Source organism: Lactuca sativa, chromosome 5 (assembly GCF_002870075.4).
Source record: "Lactuca sativa cultivar Salinas chromosome 5, Lsat_Salinas_v11, whole genome shotgun sequence".
Lineage (NCBI taxonomy): Eukaryota > Viridiplantae > Streptophyta > Magnoliopsida > Asterales > Asteraceae > Lactuca > Lactuca sativa.
Window position 1 is genome coordinate 6,732,786 of NC_056627.2, and position 21,480 is coordinate 6,754,265.

Consider the following 21,480-nt stretch of genomic DNA (forward strand, 5'->3'; position numbering starts at 1 on the left):
ATTTGAGTATTTCTCTTCTTTTAGCCTTGGACTCGGTGAGTCATAGGTCCGACTCGCCGAGTAGATGCGGGACCCGGGACACGTTTAAGTTGGCGACTCGGCGAGTCCATATCCTGGACTCGGCGAGTCACAGCTGTTGGATGAAACCCTAAGTTTCAAGGGTTTGCACCCTATTTAAACAACATATCTGCCCCAAGCCAACCCCCATTCACCTCCCAGAGCTCCCAACCCTCGTTCTAAGCTTGTTCATTGTGAGTTTGAAGCCATTGTTGTGTTTTCTTGAAGGTTTTGAGGCAAAAGGGGAAGTAGATCAAGAGGAAGGGAAGGAATCCAGCCATCTTTGTAATCCTTCAGCAGTTCCTTTGAGGTATAATCCGTTTTCCCCCTGTTTCTATGCTCATTACTTCATTTAAGTCATTCTTGAGCCATTCCCCAAGTTTGTATGTGCAAATTATTCCGTAATAAGCTGATTGGCCCTTAGATCTAGGCATGGTTGAGCTCCAGGAGCTCAGATCTGTTGCCTTTATGGACCCTTATTGCATGAAGACCCCAGATCTACCCTTTTGGGTACATATTGAACCCTAAAATCCATATTGGTGAATATCTACACGTAAAGTTGGAAAATTTACGTGTGATTCGTGTTCTAGGAGTCCAGATCTGTGAATGGCATGGACTGGAATCGAGCAGATCTGTGTATTAAGTGAGTGCATGGCAACGACTCGACGAGTCGTTCATGTGACTCGGCGAGTCTGTTCGCGAGTCTTCGAGTTTGTCCCCGTTTCGTAGTGTCGAGTGAGCAGTGAGTCACAGGGTGTGACTCAATAGGTCAGAAGCTGAACTCATCTATGGAGGAACTCGGCGAGTCAATGCCCTGACTCGACGAGTTCAAGGCAATCTCCTTAGATCAAGAACAGACTCGGCGAGTTGTTCATACAACTCGGCGAGTCTTAGCATAAGTGTTCATCGGATGAAGATGAACTCGACGGGTTGTTCATACAACTCGACGAGTAGGATGAAGGACTTGAGTATCAGTTTAGAAGGAGAACTCGTCGAGTCGTCGCCTAACTCGACGAGTAGAAACGGGATTCAGGGCAAACGTTTGGGTAGGGACTCGGCGAGTTGGAAAGCCAACTCGGCGAGTCGGGTCAACTGAAAGTTGACTCTGACTTTGAATTAGGTCATGATCAGGGGTAAAATGGTCATTTTACCCAAAGGACAGTTAGCAGTGTTGATTGAGTATGTTGTGGGAATTACAGCCGGAGGATTTCCGGAGCAGCAACAGCAGCAGTAGGCAGTCAGTTCCCGATCAGATCAGCAACTACTTCGAGGTGAGTTACCTTCCAGTAGCGGTGGGTCTATGGCTTCAATGTCGGCCCACCAGTAGGAGTCGTATGATAGATGATTGTCTTTGTGATATCATCTAGGTTTGCTACTACCTGATATGTTATGTGCTAGCATGATATGTTATATGAGATAGAAGTAGAGATCGGTTGATAGGACCGAAAGGTAGTTCAGACACCCCAGAAATGTCTGACAGTACGTCATGATATGTTTGCATGCTGGCTTGTTATGTTATATGCAATAGAGATAGTAGGAGGGGACTAGTCCCCGAGGATCGGTTGTTAGGACCGATGGGTAGTCAGCACCCCAGAATGGCTTGACACGGGTAGTCAGCACCCCAGACTGACTACCCCAGAATGGCTTGACACGGGTAGTCAGCACCCCAGAATGGCTTGACACGGGTAGTCGGCACCCCAGAATGGCCGTACCGGGTAGTCAGGCACCCTAGAATAGCCTGGCAGTATGTATGTTATATGTTTGTATGGTGTGTGGTACGATGGGGGAACTCACTAAGCTTCGTGCTTACGATTTTCAGTTTTGGTTTCAGGTACCTCCTCAGCTAGGGGAAAGGAGCCGGCGCGGTAGCAGCATGTCACACACACACACTCTCTGGTTTCCACATTTACGAGATTCTCTGGGATTTATACTCTGATATTTTGATTGGTTGTATGATTTGGCTTTTAGACATGGTTTATGTTGTGTTATGGTTTGATCAAACAATGTTTTAATTATTAATGTTTTCTAAAGTAATGTTTTAAAACGAAAATTTTGGACGTGAAAATTGGGTCGTTACAGACTCATTACGCCCAGCGTAACTAGGGTGAGTACGCCCCGCGTACGAGGGGGTTTCAGCCCCTATAAAAAGGGTGCAAGGGTTCCGGGATTATTTGCTCATTTCTTCTCTTTCTCGTGCCGAAGCTCTGCGTTTAAACCCTAGGAGCCATCCCGAAGTCCCAGTTTTCATATTCAAGTTCGGAAGGAAGTTTTACGCTCCCGAGATTCCCGAGAATCCCGAGAAAATCAGTTTTCGCTAGTCGAAGTTTTGCTCGATTTTCGTCTCACATTCTTCAAACTACCAAGTGAGTTCATACCCCCATTTCTTTAATGCTTCTGAAAACTTTACCCCGGGGGGGGGGGGGGGAATACAAGTAAACACAGGGTTAATCCTATGTGAAAACATAAATATGTTGTTATACATTTCGTATTATCGTTATAACTATCATATGGATTTTGTTAACATGTGAACGTCTTACACCACTTTACCCTCTCGGGATGAAACATAATTATAAATATTTTAAGTTTTATTATATGTTTGCATCATATCAAGGGTAACCATTTTTACAATAACATTCGTAAACATGCGAGAACATACAAATCATTATTATGCCTTGTCAACACTGTAGAAAAGGGTAATTATTTCTGAGACAAACATATTCTTGCTAATACGTGACTTAATTGAGAACTCGTGAGGCATTCATCTTCAATATACCTTCTAAGGTACCGCTAGAAGTCCTGTTTATAACTAGTATCTCCCGTCCGGAGAACGTGACAAGTGTGTATAGATCTATACGGGACTAATAATCCCACCCCCTGAATGCGAGCTACAGTCCCCGGGGTGACAAGTGTCATCTCATTTCGACGACTGAAGAACGTCGCTACAGGCAAATTATGATAGTACGGTTATAAAAACTCACCGGATAGACAATTATTATGGTATTATGTTTTCATGAGAAAAGTAACAGTTACAATTCTTTTCACATTCAAAACACGATCTTTTTATAGTTTTGTTTTACAATAACACTATACAACATCTTTTGAGCATGTCATAGTTGCTTACAGGTTACGGTCTTGGACATTTGAGACTGCATTTCACTTTTAGGAAAATATAGGATTTTCCTGGTTCAAATACATACAATTTATACAAAAATCATTCATACTCATTTCATATCATTGTTAGAAAATGTCGGATTTTCGAGAAACATACAAGAACTTTCGAATTGCATACATTTTCTCAGAACACTACCTATGAACTCACCAACTTTATTGTTGACACTTTTTCTTTGAAATAACTTGTATTCTCAGGGAATCGCTAAGCCAGGTTAGCGACTACTTTTGAAGGCTCACGCGCTGGCGTTAGTAACATATTTTGGATCACCATATTGTATTTGATATTTAAACATGTAACACATACAATCATGTAAACTTTTCAAATATATTTATATTATGGTGGTGTGTACTTTCTTTACTATTCAATTGTTATGATACTAAATATGACGTCCTCCGCCCCCGAACGTTTCCGCCGTTCAGGTTTGGGGGTGTTACAGATTGGTATCAGAGCATTGTTTAAAGTGAACTAAGTATATCAAAACCATTTTTGATATACAAATATGAACACAACTGGGCAGAAACACTCTGGAAGATGTCCATCACCTTCTCATGTCGTGAACAATGTGCTCACGTCGTGAGCTCTGACATAGGGGTTGAAGTTTTTGCCTCGAACTTCAGAAATTCATATCTTTCGCATACGAGCTTCGTTTTTGACGTTCTTTATATGAACGCGTAGGTGAGATTATGCTCTACAACTCTCGTTTAGACTCCATCGGCTAATTTTGACTTTAACTTTTATTATATTATTTTTAGTAGGATGGGACAGGAAAACTCTGTTAGAAATTCATAACTTCTTCATCTGACGTCCGTTTTCGTCTGTCTTTTTACCGTTGAACGACTATCGACGAGATCTTCAATTCTTGTTTAGATTATTTTGGCTAGAAATCCCTTGATCTCATATTCGAACTTCAGGTTGCATACTGCTAAGCTGAAACTTAGAAAAATCATAACTTCCTCATACAAAGTCAGATTTGGATGTTCTTTTTATGCACGTTCTCGGTTTAACATATTCTACAACTTTCATTTAGATCGCTAAGGCCAAATATTGCTCTAATGTAAATTCACTATTTACGTCGCGCTGTGTCGTGTAGGTTCTATCGCGAAACTTCAACAAGTCATAACTTCTCCGTTATAACTCGGATTTTGGCGTTCTTTATATGTACGGAATCCTTGTAACATATACTACAACTTAGTTAAGATTACTCCTTCTAAATAATCTTCCATAAAAACATCATTTTTGACGCTCATTGTCTCTAAATTAACTAGTCCTGATCTACGGGCGTTACAAAGTTTGACCTTAAGGGTATTCTGGTATTTCGATATTTTTACAAGCTAGTCAGATGATGATTGTAGGCAGTTGAGTTGGAGCTACGTATTGGGACTTATCTGATCTTACCTTAGCAGTTCAACATTTTTGAGAGGTGAGTCTTCTTACCATACCAATGTGTCTAAGGCACCAAATCCGGTCCATTTTATGATATGTGGATTGTTGATTGATTATGCATCATGTTGGTATGAATCTTGCATGGATTACCCCGAGGGGTTCCCGTGGCAGTAGATTGAGACCATGTGGGGGTTCCCATGGCATTGGTGTAAGACCTTGGAGGGTTTCCATGGCATCCTAGTATATTTACATGTTTAGCTTGTATGATATTTTTTGGTAATAAAGACCATGTGGGGGTTTCCATGGTAGGAAGACCATGTGGGGTCCAATTAACTTTTTTCTTGGGTTAAATATAAGATAGGTACCAGAAGGTATTTTTATTAACCAGGAGGCCTACACGAAGAATCTTTTGGAAAAATTTGGTATGAAGGGAGAATCAAATGTGAAGGTTCCTATGGCGTTTGGCACTAAGTTAACATCCTCTATGGAAAAGCCTGTTGTTGACATGACTCTCTATCGTCAAATGATAGGATCTCTCATGTATTTAATTGCTAGTCGACCAGATATCATGTTTTCTGTCTGCTATTGTGCCAGGTTTCAAGCTAATCCAAGAGAACCGCACATGGTGGCAGTGAAGAATACTTTTCGCTATTTGAAGCGAACCTCGTTTCTTGGTCTATGGTATCCAGCAAAATTAGGGTTCTTTGTTTAAGCCTTTTCTGATGCTGATTTGGTTGGATGCGGTCTGGACAGAAAGAGCACAACTGGAGGATGTCAGTTCCTTGATGGTAAACCAGTTAGCTGGCAATCCAAGAAGCAAACTTGTGTGTCTCTCTCAACAGCCGAAGTAGAATACATAGCTGCTGCTTCGTGTACCTCACAAGTAAATCATATTTTCAATCGTCAGAACAATATCAAACAAACTGTATCCAATGTCATCATAACAAAACAAATCCCAAAATCTCAGAAGATCTCAAATACATAAATCCTATCAGTGTGTACGGATCATGCTGGCGCCTTCCCACGGTCCTCGGTAGTACCTAAAACACATAACACAACAACTGTAAGCATAAATGCTTAGCGAGTTTCCCAAAATACCACATACAACACATACGCCTTTCCATGCCATAACTCTATGGGACCTTCCGGTCCAAGTGACTCAGGGGACTTCCGTCACTCTGGTGGCTTCGTGTTGCTGAACTCCCGAAACAACAATGAGTCGCCTTCCTGAGGCTTGGTAGCAGCCACAACTGCAGTAGCTGCAGCAGCCGCAACCTCAGTCACTGCTGTGTACCGCTCATCAAAAGTCTCAGTCAATGTGGTCTTGATAGACCCAAACATCTCCAGAATCTCGGCTCGGATGGCAGCAACCACCTCCTCATGAATCAACCTACGGATCTCCTCATCACTAACACCACTGCTCTCAGGTGTGTGGCATGTCCCAACCATGATGTCTCTCCGAAATACAACATAAAATATCAGAGACCCGCTCGAGCATACTCGCACTCGATAACACAACCCTACTTGTTCCCTAGTACCCTAAGGATTCTTACTTGGACTGCGCACTGATACAGTGTCTTCGGTAGTACGGGCCCTTATACTACCGTCCACATCGCATCGGTATTCACCCCAAATCCTCCTCCTTGGATCCCAGATTACAAGTACTCTACGTCTCGCTAGCATAGGTTAACCTTCGGTAGACCTCTCATAAGCTCCTCACTGCTACCTACTCATTCTCAAGCATCTAATAGCAGCAGAAATCTTCCTAGGCTAAGGCATCACAAATCAGGCCACTCTAGTCCTAATATGAATACCTAGCCTACTCTAGCATGCATATCATATCATAACATATATCATAACACATAATGTAAGGGTATTTTGGGAAATCACCGTTCGGGCGCTGGCTGATCGTACACACTGCTCCGTTCTGCCTTTCTCAAAATCTTTTACTCTCTTGGAAAAATTGTTTATTTATGAAAAACTTTCTCAAATCTTCAGTTTGATTTCATATACATCCGAAGTTGCATCCGAATCCCTCAAACCAAGGCTCTGATACCAACTTGTAACGACGTAAATTTTCAAAACAAATTTTCATTTTTAAATCATATTTTCAATCGTCAAAACAATATCAAACAAACTGTATCCAATGTCGTCATAATAAAAAAATCCCAGAATCTCAGAAGATCTCAAATACATAAATCCTCTCAGTGTGTATGGATCATGCCAAGGCCTTCCCACGGTCCTCGCTAGTACCTGAAACACATAACACAACAACTGTAAGCATAAATGCTTAGCGAGTTCCCCAAAATACCACATACAACACATACGCCTTTGCAGGCCATAACTCTGTGGGACCTTTCGGTCCAAGTGTCTCAGGGGACTTCCGTCCCAAATCCCAGTAGACCTTCCGGTCCTACCCGTATCGACCTTCCAGTCCGTAACCTCTTGACCGTCCGGTCCATGTCCTCTTGACCTTCCGGTTCATGTCATCTTGACCTTCCATTCCTTATCATACATAGCATACATAACTCATACATATCACATATCAGCATATAGCACATACATCTCATAGCATATAAGACCTTCCGGACACACATAGGTACCCTTCCAGGTACAATGTAGTGAGAAGACTTACCTCGGCTATCTCGGATACTCTCGCACACATATACACTGATCTAGCCTCCGCCTAAACACATAAGCAATTATCGCAAATCAATAAAGTCTCTCCAGGCTATACTAGTCTCTTCCATGTCCTTTAAGAAGGCTAAAAGACCATTTTACCCTTCAAATGGTCCACAAGTCCAATTGTTGACCAAACCCTAAAAGTCAACAAAAGTCAACGGTCAAACTTTGACCAGACTCGTCGAGTGTACTCGTGTGACTCGGTGAGTCCATGCATGTCCTCTTCGCCCTTGGTCCTCACTCGACTCGCTGAGTCAACCCTACACTCAACGGGTTACCATAGGTCGCGAATCGCGGGGCAACCCGACTCGAATCGTCGATTCCCTTATGGGCTCGACGAGTTTCTCCCATGAAAACACTCAAACGATCTTTTGAGGTCAGATCTGCTTCACCAACCAGTAGATCTAACCTTCTAATACTCGAAAGTCATGTAAAGGTTCAAACTTTATGTTCATGCAATGCTTATAAGACCAAAAATGGAGAAATAACCTTTAAAATGGGGTTCTACTCTCAAGGCTCACATGAAACCTCATAAAGCTGGAAGCTTGGGACCTTCTGGACCTCTCAAGGTCCAGATCTATCATCTATACCCAAAGGGACCTCATATGCTTCACAATCTAATTCAAAATTGTGCAAAGGAAACCCTAGATTCAAGGAATCTATCAAATACATGAAATGGGAAGGGACTTGTACCTCAAAACGTGAATCTCAGCGTGAACAACACAGATCCAAGCTCCACAATCGATCTAGCTTGGATTTTTCCACTCCTTCTTGCAAGATCACACCAAAGGATGAAGAGTTAGCCTCCAAATTGCTCTCTAAGCTCTCTTTGCTCTCTAGGGTTTTCACAAGTGAGTAGTGGCCGCAAATGACGGCCATAAGGGCCTTTAAATAGGGCTCAGGCCCTGAGATTTAGGGTTTCACTTTACAGCACGGACTCGCCGAGTCCACTCATTGACTCGTCGAGTCCGATCATTAATCCAAACAATAATTCGCGATCCTACTTGGCGAGTCTGAGCGTTTACTCGCCGAGTCCCTCCATAAAACTCAAGATAAATAATTAAAATAAGATACCTGGGAATCTGGATGTTACAAGATGCGTACACCACGTGCTAAGTGAAACCCAAAATCCAACACCTATACAGAATTGACGGTGAATTTTAACATTCAAGCTTTCACTTGTTACCTAAAGAAGTCTCATTTTTTAGTGATCTTGATGAAATTGTCTACAACCAAGGCATTTCTTCCCAAAAGATCCAGTTTAATTTTTGTTTTTGAGATTTCTATCCCACTTACTGTCACCTCATAATTTATCTAACCTACTTATTTAACAGACCATATCGGTCTCACAAGTACTTCGGCCAACTTTCGGTCTTTTGTTGAGTATCAAAGTTCGGTTGAATTTTAGCCACCCACTAGAGCCTATGTATGAAAAGATGCCTTTTAATGTTTGTTAACAGTCATTTGATCATATTCTAACGGGAAACCAAACAAGCACTTCAGGTCTCTCTTGACCTTGAAGGTAGAGATTCGTGCCCAAGATCAATTGCTTCATGTCTTATTTGACATCACTCACGTCCCATACACATATTGTTTTATTTCTTTTTCTTTGGCACCCTAATGCACGAAAATCTTCATGATTTTCCAACATTATTGTACGTAATGCTTACGAATTGGTTTGGATTTCAATGTTTTAAGGAAGCGATCGTCGTATTCTGTGATGCGAGCGAATAAAGGGTTAGGGTAGTTGATCAGATAAGAAGTTGAAACGTGTTTATGGATAAGTTCAAAACTGAGCGTGTGAATTTGAAACGGCTCCTAATACCACGCCTGATGACGTCTATATGGGGAAACCAAGTTGTCAAATCCCTACTTTCCAGGCGCTTTTTCAAGGATCGAATCATCGTTACAAAAAGATACTTTTTCTCTCTCCTGGGAACCGTATATAAAGGATTTGTTACACTATTGCACCTTCTTACCTTCCTCACCACTCTCTAAGATATAACAGACGAAATTCTACTGTTCATCTTCTTCCCATCAACAATGGCGGATTCATCATCTCTTCAAGATCAGACAACTTCATCTTCTTTACTCGTGATTAAACCTAATCAGAATATGATCATTCAAATGAATCCGTTCTTGTATGATTTGTACATGCTTCAAGTCGTCGAATGTCTCAAATACTCCCCTCTTGTGATCGCTCTCACACAAGTGGAATCTGTTCCAATGTCATTGTTGTCTCAAGTTTATTCCACTACAACCTATGATAAGAACAAAGAGAGAATCTTTTTTTAGATTCATACTACCAAGGCTTCTATTTCAAAAGGACGGTTTTGCTCTCTACTAGGGCTTGCAGTAGACGCCTTAGTCATCTCCCCAGACTTTATTACCACAATGCAATTGTTCTTGATGTTCTATGAGATGGGATACACTGAGGTTCTCACCACCTTCACCAAATTCAAGAAATCTTGTTTACCCCCTCAATGGAATGGGCTGCTCACTCTTCTTCACAAGGGATTATCCGAACGGGTAGGCGGATCAGATGGTTCAAAAAAGGCTTTCACGACCATTATGTATGGCCTTTACAATGGAATCAACTTAGACTATGGTTCCTTAATCTGGTCTCAGCTGGTGCAAAGTTTGAATTCCTCTACCAAGCATTCTGAAATCTCATGTGGTCGTTTTTAGACGATTGTCGCTCAAAGGGCAATAACCATTATCCAGGTTCTAGTCATGAAGGATTCTCTGCTCTCCTCTGTCTCTTCCTTCTATACCAAAAAGATAATCGTCATTGATCCAACCAAGTTTTCACACGATGGTTCTATTTCGGAAACCATGTACCAGTCTGTTTCTCAGGAAAGTCGACTTATCTCTGAATACAAGTTGCTTCCTCCAAAGACTCCGCGAAAATTGACTCTTGAGATGCAAGCAAAGTTAGACGAGGTTGAAAAGCCTGTCAAATGAGGGAAGAAAGCCATTCTTAAGAAAGAAGATATTGAAGCTACTTCTTCCAAAACCACTAAGTCTAACAAAAGGAAAGGTGACAAAGGTGATTCCTATGTTCCCAAGAAAGTAAAGAAAATGGCTCGCAGAAAAAAAAATCATTCACCTTCACATTCAGAACAGAACAATGCACTATCTGATAGAGAGAAAGAGTTCGAACAACATGAAGGTTCTCCTAGGGGTAATACACATCCTCGGTCTCCAACTCAGGTGGAAAATGTCAATGAATCTATTCATACACCTCCTCCATCTCCACCAAAGACAACATTTCAGACTTCAGTTGCTTCTTCACTCCCAACTTCATCACAACCAACTTCTACTGTTTCTCCAGCACCACCTGTATGCACCATCCCAATCTCTACTTCTCCTCTTCCACCTCTTATTATTTCCCAAACAACCGACACAACTATCACCTCTATACCCCATCATTACCACCACAACCGATTCTTCAGTTAACCTCAACACATCTGATGTGGGGGAAAACCCTGAAGAACCTCCTAAAGTCACTCCTAAGCCTGTTTCCCTAACTGCTTCCAGTGAGTCTGGTGCTATTCTTGGAGGTGCTGAATTTGAATTTGATTCCACTTACTTTAGCCCGTACAGACTTCCAAATGATGACGATGAGGCCACTCCGGTGACCAAGCAACAGCTCAACAGTGTTAATGAAAAGCTTGATACACTGATCGATTCCACGACGAAGTACAATGATGTCGTTTGGAAAGCCTTCATGGATACAACCTTGCACCAATATAATGAATCCATTGATAAATCTACGGTTGCTGTCGATGACTCTACTTCTCCGTGAAAATGAGCCACAACTGATATTAAAGAACTTATTCAAGACTCCAAGATCTTTCTTGACTTTCTCAAGGCTCATGCTGATATGAACACATCAAAGGTAATTACGTCAGTTGCTTCCCTATCTCAGTTACTTCAAGAAGAACAAGCCAAGTTTGAGACTCTACGCTTTGATGTCTTTACTGATAATAAAACCTTTCTGGCATCTGTTGACTCTCGGTTAGAAAAGCTTAATGCTGATTTCCAGGTGGAAAGGCAACTCCAAGATGATCTTGCTCAACATAATGTTTTATCTAAAGTGCAGAAAGCAGAACTTGCCATGGCAGAAAGAGAGATTTCTTTATTAAAAACCGAACGAGCAATTTTTCGCAGTTGTGATGGGGATGTTCTTTCTCAGTTGCACAATGTGCTTCAGGCTCATGATCTCATTCTAACGCTTACCATTAGAAATCATTTGACCTCCAAACTCCTTCCAGCAGTCGAACTCTTAAGAGAAATGAATGGTGTTTCAGAGAGAATTGTTCTTCCGCAACAAGGGGGAAAAGGTAAGTCACAACCGAAGGTCATCATCAAAACCGAACCGAAGGATAATGTAGCTTCGGGTTCTGGTGATAAAGAACAGAAGAATGGTGATGATAGTGATGATGAAGAAGAGACTATCACCGATGCCCTCAAACTCAAGAAAAGGGATAAGGGGTTAGATGAAACTCTTCATGTCGCCAAGGAGGATGGAGACAGAGAAAGAAAGAAGAAAGAAGAGGATGATGCACTGAGTTGCAAGAAGATGTTGTTCCCTTCTGGGACTAGGGAAACACTGATCAAAGAAGCTATAGAGTTTCCAAGCACCTACTGGTTGGAGCCTGTAACCTCTTTTGACTGTGACAATACAAGGGATTCGCAGTTTGACATGCCTATTACTCGAAAGGCATTTGTTTTCCATTGTTTTGAGCCGACAATTGAAGTCCCTTCGCCCCATCCTCAAGTCGACCGTGAACTCATTGATTTTTATCTCAAGTTCGGTCAGCCTCAGTATCTGACCTGGAGTGCGCAGAAGATTACTACAGTCAAGGTGCTGAAACCATTGCTTGCAGGGAAGTTTGTCAATGTCTCTTTCAGGATAAATCGAGGTTCGAATAACTTGGTTTCTATCATTTCCCTGGCAGACCTTCCTAATCTGAATCCTCATGATTGGATTCTTCTCTTCAACATTTTGCTCACTAATGCGAAGGAGTATGAACTAATCTTAGGCCATCTGAAAAGGATGTTAGCTTCCTATATACATGAAGTTGCGAAGATGGATCAAGAAGTGGCAAGTGTCTTGAGGAACGAACCAACGGTGAAGCCTACTACGAAGCCAGGAGATGTCAACAAAATGACTCTCGGTCAAATTGATTATGCTCACCTCACAGTTATGTTTACAAGAGCCAAAGGCGAAAGGTTCTTATTTGCTCTTGTTGACAAACACTTGTTCTCGACCGACTGCCTTGAACATATCATTAATATCATTCATCGGTGCAAGGCGAATTCTGATTCGGATAAAAAGAACTTCACAGACATGCTCCAGTGGTATATTACTTTCAGACAAACTCTTTTGGCCATCATACCGAGCGTGTTTAAGACAATCAAGAAGTCTGTTGCAGATCAACCGAAGTGAGCTCTCGGCTCCATTGACGCAAAAGGGGAGGTTGTTGGGTATTATGTGTTGCGTCATGGGCCATTCTTTTGTATGTCCGGATTGGGCCTGTCCATCCGTGATTATAGATTAGGGTTATGCTATAAATAGTGCATGCATGTATGCCTTAGTTACGTAAGTTTTTTATTATCATTGATTGCATTGTAACCCTAAACACCTCTACAGTCGAAGTTCTTCATCGAGCTCTTTTGGGGTGTTAAAGTTTAATCATTCAACATTGTTTAAATCATTCTTGTGTTCTTTATTGCTTTTCTGCTTGAATGTTTCGATCATTAAGGAATTTTATTCCAACAGCTTGGGGCAAGGTGAATGTGTGATTGTACACATCATCCTAGGATTTATGTTGAGAGATAATTTTAGATACTCTCATTTTTATGACTATGTTTGGAGACAATGTTTTGTATGACATATGTTTTATGAAAAATGGTTTATGAAAAACAAAAAAATTTATCTTGATTTTTGGGATGTGACAGAGAGCAACTTTATGTTGAGGGCCAATGGGTGAGTTGATGGCAAGACCAACTAAAGTGTTGTGAGCCTATATATTTGATATTGTTTAGGCGGATCAATTTTAACACTGAGAGCCTTGCTTGATGCTTGTATGTCTATTGTGGTATATGGTATCTTGAGGAACTCACTAAGCTTTAACTTACAGTTTTTGACTATCTGTTTTTGCAAATATTTTGTTAGATCGAGATAAAGGGGAAGACTTGACTGTACACGCATATCAACATCATGATTTGAGAATTCCGCATGTTATATTTTATACTCTGATTTAAATAGTTGGTTTTGATTATCAAACAATGTTTTTTTTGTTTTTTTTATGAATGAATAAATGAGTGAATGAATGTTTGAATGAAATATTATCTTTTTTTAAAAAATTGATATGAAATATATATATATATATATATATATATATATATATATATATATATATATGATTTTAATGTTTATAAATTCAAAAAAAAAGATATGTCATTTTTTGTTATGTATTTTTGGTTTTAAATATTTTTTATCATGCATTTTATAATGAACTACCACATAGAACTTGCATGTAACGCCCCGACTCTCAAGTGATAATTTTATAGCTTTAATTTTCATAAATTGCAAGGTCTACTCGACGAGTTGGATGCCCTGACTCGTCGAGTAGAAGCGGTTTGGGCCACGTGTTTAAGTGACCTACTCGCCTAGTCCAAGATAAGACTCGACGAGTAGGAGCTGGAGGATGAAACCCTAATTTTAGGGGTTTTGCACCCTATTTAAAGGACCATAAGCCTCCATCAGTCCCCTTACAGCCCATTGAGAGTCCAACAAACCCTAATCCATGTGTGTGCTTCATTCTTGTGTGTTTTAAGCTTTGGAAGGTGGATCTTTGTGAGAAGATATTGGAGATCAAGTGGCTAAAAGCAAGGAACGTGTGGGGATCTGATATCTACCTCAGTTGGCATCTTTTGGAAGGTATCAAGTCGTTACATTGACCTCATTTCATTCTAGATCTCATTTGGTTAAAGATTAGGGCTTTTTATAGCTTAATAAGAAGCTATTCTTGGGTATGAGCTAAGATCTGAAGTTGTAACTTCAGATCTGAACTCTTTTTGGTCTCTAAGCCCATAAATCTCTCATCTTTAGCAAGTATGAACCCCTCCTTAAGTGTAAAAATCCATTGCAAGCTTGGTTTTGACATTATGAGCTTTGTATGCACGTAAAGTTTGCAACTTTACATGATAAACATGCCTTGGGAAGCTGGATCTGCAATATGGGACCTTAAAATGTCTTAAAAAGCATCTGAATGGATAATGGACTGAATGGACTTGACAAGTTGCATGGTCAACTCGACGAGCCCGATGAAGATTGTTGTGCAAGGACTTCTGCATGGACTCGGCGAATCAGAGGGGTGACTCGGCGAGTCAACTTGGGTTTTCTCGACATTTGGACACGCTTGAACTTGGCGAGTTGCAGGGAAACTTGATGAGTCGGTGGGGGGTTTTCACGACTACTCGAGTTTCTGGAAGGTCTTGACGAGTCAGTGACTGTACTCGATGAGTCGGTCAACATGGACTGTTGACCTTGATCGTTGACTTCGACTTTGACCAAGTGTTGACTATTAGACTTCTGGGGCGTTTTGGGAAATTGGAAATTTACAAGTATGGCTCTATGGTGAATATAGGTGGTGGAGTTTGTGACGGTGATTCGAGAGTTTGAGCTTATTTTTCGAGTCGACAGTTGCGAGGTGAGTTATCCTCACTATATCAATAGGGTCTAAGGCACCAAGGTCGACCCTTTATGGATTGTATCCGGCTATGGCATGATATGTTTATTGGTTTGCATCCTGGTAGTTAGGATGAGGTTATGTTTATGCTAGTAACCTGGTTAGGTCGGTGTCCTGGTTATAGGATGTTGCTATGCTATATGATATGTTAGATCGGTTTGATTGTTATATATGTATGCTAGCGTATGATAGTTATGTGCACATGATATGTGTATTTTTATACATTATATCTTAATATTTTAGCCTTTATTATTCTTATTTAGAACTAAAAGGTACTTATAATGCTTTGAATTATAATTTACAGCTATTAGTTGTCGATAGAGCGGAAGAGAAAAGATTGGAGCGGAAATCGGGCTTAGAAGCTAAAAGAAAGAAAATAAGCTGAAGACTGTCATTACGCACAACGTAATATAACATACGCCAAGCGTAATGCTGAAACAAAAACTACGCCCTACGTAAATATCATTACGCCCAACGTAGTGAGTTGGTGTCCCGAAGTATAGATCGTGATGGGATTCCTTGTACGCCCAACGTAATTCGACCTACGCCTAGCGTACGTAGGTCGGTTCTAAAAACTATAAATAGAGGATATCGGCCAACCAGAAGGAGAATTCCGACTACCATCGATCCTTAGTTGACAAGTAACATATATTTGGCCGTTTTGAGGGTCTAGAAGGCCGCCAGAAGGCCGTTAAGCTGACAGGAGCGAAGATCTAAGGAATTGGAGAGCGGAATCATGTCGGTAATCATGTGGTTTGTTATCGTGACCATGTTTGCATTCCATTGTGATGCCATTATGTGTTTACTTTCTGATTTAGGTGTTAAAACATTTTACTTTGTGTTTACGACTAAATGAATCTTCAAATTATTGGTTTAATTGCTAATTGGATTATTTATTCTTATTTAATTTATTTTGTCAAGTTTGATTGAAGATCCATATGTGTTAAAGATTGTTGTTTTGTTTCCTATTGTTGAATTAATAAAGTTTAGATGACCATTTAGCTATGTTAGTTTGAATTATAGTTGTCCAATGACCATTGGTGATTATGACTAGAGTTTTGACCAAAACCTAGGGTTAGGAAATAAAGTAATGAACTTTAATGTGTGTGCATGAGTAGAATGACCATTCGCTGCATGATTTACCTTCTAAGACTATTAGAATTAAATAAGATCAAATCTTGCTTAATACGAACCAAATACTGATTTGCATGATTGTTTGTTCACTTGATCAATGAGTTAATAATTGTGTTGTAATCAAAGGATTAGCAGTCGTGACCATGACACTAGTCATAGTAGGAATCGGTGAATAATGAATAATTATCCATTGTACCAGTAGTTAGCCATTAATTTAAGAAGTAATTTATCTAAATCAAAGTACCTAAAGAAATTTGTATTCCTGTCAGTTTATCGAAAATTGCTATTAGTTATTCATTTGAGATTTAATACACATTTCTTTATTCCTTCGTATGTTTTGTAGCCTATAATCAAATATTTTAAATTAATTCACTACTGTTCCCCTTGTGTTCGACACCCTTACTTATCAAAGTTATACTATACTCGATCGGGTTCACTGCCTGTAAGGTGTGGTTTAGATGCGATAAATTAGGACTTATAAATAAAAAACCAGTGCATTAAAAATTCACATAACACATGTTTGTTTTGAATTGGGATGGGTTGAGGCAGTCATGCTTTGTGCTGAAGGCTAACATACCTAGGGTGGACCGGATAGACTACAAACCCGAAAGGGTATGGTAGTCAAACCGAAGGCCCGACGAGCGGTCCGGATAGGCTGAAGGCCTTGCGAGGCGGTCCAGACGTGCCGAAGGCTCGGAGAGCGGTCTAGATTGACTGAACGCCTGCGAGGCGGTCCAGTCAGGCTGAAGGCTCATTATGCATGCTATTCTGTATTTGTTGATATGGTGATGATTATGGTTATATGAGGTTGGTATTCTGGGGGTAACTCACTAAGCCATTGAGCTTACATATATTGATTTCAGGTACTTCGGGTGATCGCGGGAAGGCGAAGATATGATTGTACCGCCCCTCCTGCTGTTATGATTTTATGATTTGATACTGGGATACTCTAATATTTATTATTTTGAAAACAAACTTTGTAATGTTAAATGGTTATAAGTGTTTTGAAAAAGTTTAAATTTAACCTGATTTTTATGGGTGTTACATTGCAAAACCAAAAAATTACGATACCAAAAGATATCATTCATAATAAATAAAGATCTTTTTGCCACATGTCACATTCTTATTTATTTTGCCATATGTAATTTCATGGTTATTTTAAATTTATTTTTATTCCACATATCATTTTATGGTTTTTTCATTTTATTAACAGTATTTAAATTCAATAATAAATGCATATCAATTTCATTAATAAAATTTTCTTTTAATTTCAAAAGTACTAAATTAAAGATTCATTAATTTTATTTATTTATTTATCTAATTTATTTGTTTAAATTTAAAAAATAAAAAAACACTTTAATTTTTATAATTTAATATTTTTCTCACTTTTCTTATAAATTCAAAATTTTCAAATGTTTTAAATTTTGTATTTACTTTTTTTTAAATAAAACTCATGTAATGTATGAGTCTCACACCTAATTAATTAAAAAAAAGGAGCTGATCTGTATATAATAATTTTTTCCATACATAACAATTGATGTTTTAAAATGTTGTATTATACAATTATATGATACATTAATTGTTGTGGATAAAAAAAAAACTGTTGATACGATTCACTTAAAAAAAAAAAAGATATGCAAAAAAATACTATTCTACGATTTATTATAAATTGATCTAAAATATTGTAAAATAAAAAAATTAAAATGTTCTCAAATACAAAATTCAACCTAAATCCGTCGATTCTGAAAATATAAGGCAAGATTTACCCATAGAAAATCGTAACAAGTCTTCCAGTCCGGAGGACACTTTCCGTTCCCTACAACAATCGATCGACATCTGAGACTTCAAACGAAGATTTTGAGGCGTCAACTTCTGCTTCTGGTATGCTGCATTATTTGATTCGCTTGTGCTTTTGTTGTTTTTGATGAGTTTTATTGTAAACCCCGTAAACACTACCACACTATTACATGTACAACTACAGTGGGGTTCATAGAGTAGAATCCGAACCCTAGAATAAACCCTTGTTTGATGATGAAAATATGATGTTAATCGATATCTTTTACTACAACTCGATTCATTTGATGTGTTTACCTCCTTTATATGTTATGAGCACCAAGTGTTCGATGAAATGCCCCAATGAAAGTATACATCTTTAGACACGGTATTTTCATCATTTTGCTTTTAATTGCTGTGGCGCTCTAGTTTTTAGGGCTTATCCGGTAAACCTATTTTCGAATTTCGTTAACATTCTATCTCTACACGAAATTTCAGTGCTTTTCATTCAAGATTGATGTCTTGCATTGGCAATGTAGTGGTCTATATGGCTTTATGCTAGATGTGGCAATTTGGATCCATATGCATATTAATGGGTTAAATAAATAAGCTAAAGTGCATGTTAATACATGTAACCTCCCCGTTACCTGTATTTCTCTACCCATATGTTAACCTTATTGATTAATCATATCTGCTGTTTGATAATCCTGTCCGAAATCAGATATCATTTGTGCTTCTAGATGTAATGTTCATTTTATAACATCTAAGTATCCGAGCTAACTGGTAAATATCTAGTAAATAAATAAATTCAGAAAGCATGAATGAAGTAGATGAAAGCCACTGCAAATGCACAATATAAGTTTAGGTGTTTATCCATTGTAACTAAAACAGTTCTAAAGAAGAATTAGATAGCTCATGATATACCCAACAAAGTGTACTAAGTTCATTTTATTATGGAAAAACATGGTAATAGCTGAGTCACAAGATTAATGAAGCCTGTAACAAGATACACACATATCAAAAGTGAGAATCTTGATATTTTGGTTTATTATTGTTGAATCCGTGTATTTCAAACTGGTTTTAGGATCTGCATATAGTCAACCATGAGACGGAGCTTGGGAAAGCTTTCACAACCTGTTATCGGCCACACGAGCAGAAAAGCCCTTGTCTTGTCATCATCATCATCTGATTTCTCTACATCTGCTGGAAATGATGGTGGCGGCAGAGGGCGGGGCCGAGGATCTGATTTCCCCAAGTTCGGTGTCATAGATTCTGTTCCTGGTAAGAATGAGCCACCAACTCCTGAAGACAAGAAACCCTTCTCCCCTCCACTCGGTCGTGGTCATGGTCATGGTCGGGGGAAACCTCAATTTTCTTCTTTCGGGGCGCCAGGTGTCAATACTGTCGCTGGCCGTGGTCGTGGACAAACGACACCTGTCCCACCTTCTCAATCTGATGATACTTCACAACCTAAGAGACCTATATTCTTTCGCAAGGACGGAGACGTAATTTTACCTCCAAAAGCAGAAACCCAAGAGAAGACTAAGACTAATCTCCCATCAAGCATTTTGTCGGTTTTATCCGGTGCGGGTCGTGGAAAGCCCGCCCAACCAACAGCAAATGTTGGCACTGAAAAGGGCGAGGAAGTAAATCGCCATATCAAACCCAGACAACAACAACAACAACAACAACAACCAGTAGTAAAGCCTCGACCAAGTTCCCCTAAAATGAGTCAAGAAGAGGCGATCAACAAGGCTAGGGGGATACTTTCAAGGGGCGGTGATGTGGTCGGTGAAGATGGTGGAGGGTTTAGAGGAGCGGGTGGTCGTGGTATGGGAGGTCAACGGGGAGGTTGGACTGGAAGGGGTAGGGGGAGAGGTAGGGGTAGGGGTAGAGGGAGAGGAAGGGGGATGTCTGAGTTTGATGAGAATGAGGAAGATGAGGAAGAAACAGAGCTTGACAAAGTGAATGCTGAAAAGCTTGCTAAATATCTTGGTCCTGAGAAGTTTGACATTTTGACTCAAGCATTTGAAGAAGCCAGTGCAAATGTGTTACCCTCTCCTGAAGAAGATGCCCATGTGGATGCAATGCATACCAATCTTTTGGTATGGACTCCTTTTCGTTAATTATATCATTCAACTCAAAGTTATATCTATATATTGTAACATAATTAGCTGACATATTTTGTAGTTGGAGTGTGAAGCAGAATACTTAATGGCTGAGTTTGATTCGAATCCTGACATTGATGAGAAGCCTCCTGTACCTCTTCGAGATGCTCTTGAGAAAATGAAGCCCTTCCTAATGGCTTATGAAAATATTCAAACCAACAAAGAGTGGCAGGTAAGTGAGGTTTTTTTTTTTGTCTTTCTTTTCTGTTTGTAATTGACTAATTGGTGATTTGGTGGAATGGTGGTTTTTATTTTTATTTCAGGATGTTGTGGAAGAGACGATGAAGAATGTGCCTCTAATGAAAGAACTTGTGGAGTTCTATAGTGGGCCCAACACTAACAGGGTGACTGCTAAAAAACAAGGGGAGGAGCTTGAGAGAGTTGCAAATACTCTGCCTGCAACTGCACCTGCCTCTGTCAAGCGATTTACTGATCGAGCTGTTCTCTCTCTCAAGGTTTCACCTTTTTTTTTTTTTTTTTTTTTTTAAAAACCTTTATGGCTTTATCAACTGTTATGCTTTAGCTTTATTGGTGTGGCTAAATGAGTTGATTCCTACATTACATATTTGATTTATATATATATTTGCACTGCAGAGCAACCCAGGTTGGGGATTCGACAAAAAATGTCAGTTTATGGATAAGTTGGTTTCCGAGGTTTCACAGACTTACAAATGAATCAGTCACACAGACACAGACAAACATTACTACTACTCATGGTAACATCACCCATCAACTGCAATGTTTTTTTCTTTTACTTGGTTATATACTTTTTGTAGTTTGTAATAATAATACATGCTTTGATTGATTCAACAGCGTCCACAAAGGGTGATTCCTCCTTTTTTTATGCTGAATTTGATAGTAACTCCATGATTTTTGTTCCTGGTACTACTTTAAAAACAAAAAAAAAATTAATGGACTGTTTCTTTTCCACACTTGATGTGTTTGATGGGGTAAACACTTGATTTAGATGACTGACTATACATGATCGTTTCTTTTTTTACTTAATCTGGATAGAGTGACTTAATGAGTTAAACCAAAAACATGCCTTCGTGTATTAAGATATCAATCTTTACCTAACTGGTTTTTTTCTCTCCAGACTCCTCTCATGCCAAATTGATTAATATTGTTAGAATAGATTGAATATTGTCAAGAAAGTTGTTTCAATATAATGGTAGAACGGTTTATTTTTTGTAGAAAAAAGGACAAACTTTATATGCATTCAACACTTTATCCACAAAACATTATTACTTCACCTGGTAATAAAAGCAAACTAACAAATGAGTCTTTATTTTATTTTATTACTTAATTTTTTTTAAGGGTGGAATATTATTAAAAAAAAAGCTGGTGA

The 21,480-nt window shown here is 39.4% G+C and overlaps 1 protein-coding gene across 2 annotated transcripts; it reads left to right on the forward strand.

The window, feature by feature from the left end:
- The first annotated feature begins 17,915 nt into the window (after positions 1-17,915).
- LOC111883570 (uncharacterized) lies at positions 17,916-20,999 on the forward strand. 2 transcript variants are annotated; one of them, XM_042902355.2, is made up of 6 exons: positions 17,916-18,072; positions 19,049-20,069; positions 20,155-20,304; positions 20,396-20,587; positions 20,727-20,848; positions 20,946-20,999. In XM_042902355.2, the coding sequence occupies exons 2-5, from the start codon at positions 19,068-19,070 to the stop codon at positions 20,805-20,807; spliced, it is 1,425 nt and encodes a 474-aa protein (XP_042758289.1). In that variant the 5' UTR covers positions 17,916-18,072; positions 19,049-19,067; the 3' UTR covers positions 20,808-20,848; positions 20,946-20,999. The 2 variants fall into 2 exon arrangements, with proteins under 2 accessions (XP_042758289.1, XP_023735660.1); XM_023879892.3 differs by having other exon boundaries at positions 20,727-20,999.
- Positions 21,000-21,480: the final 481 nt, after the last annotated feature.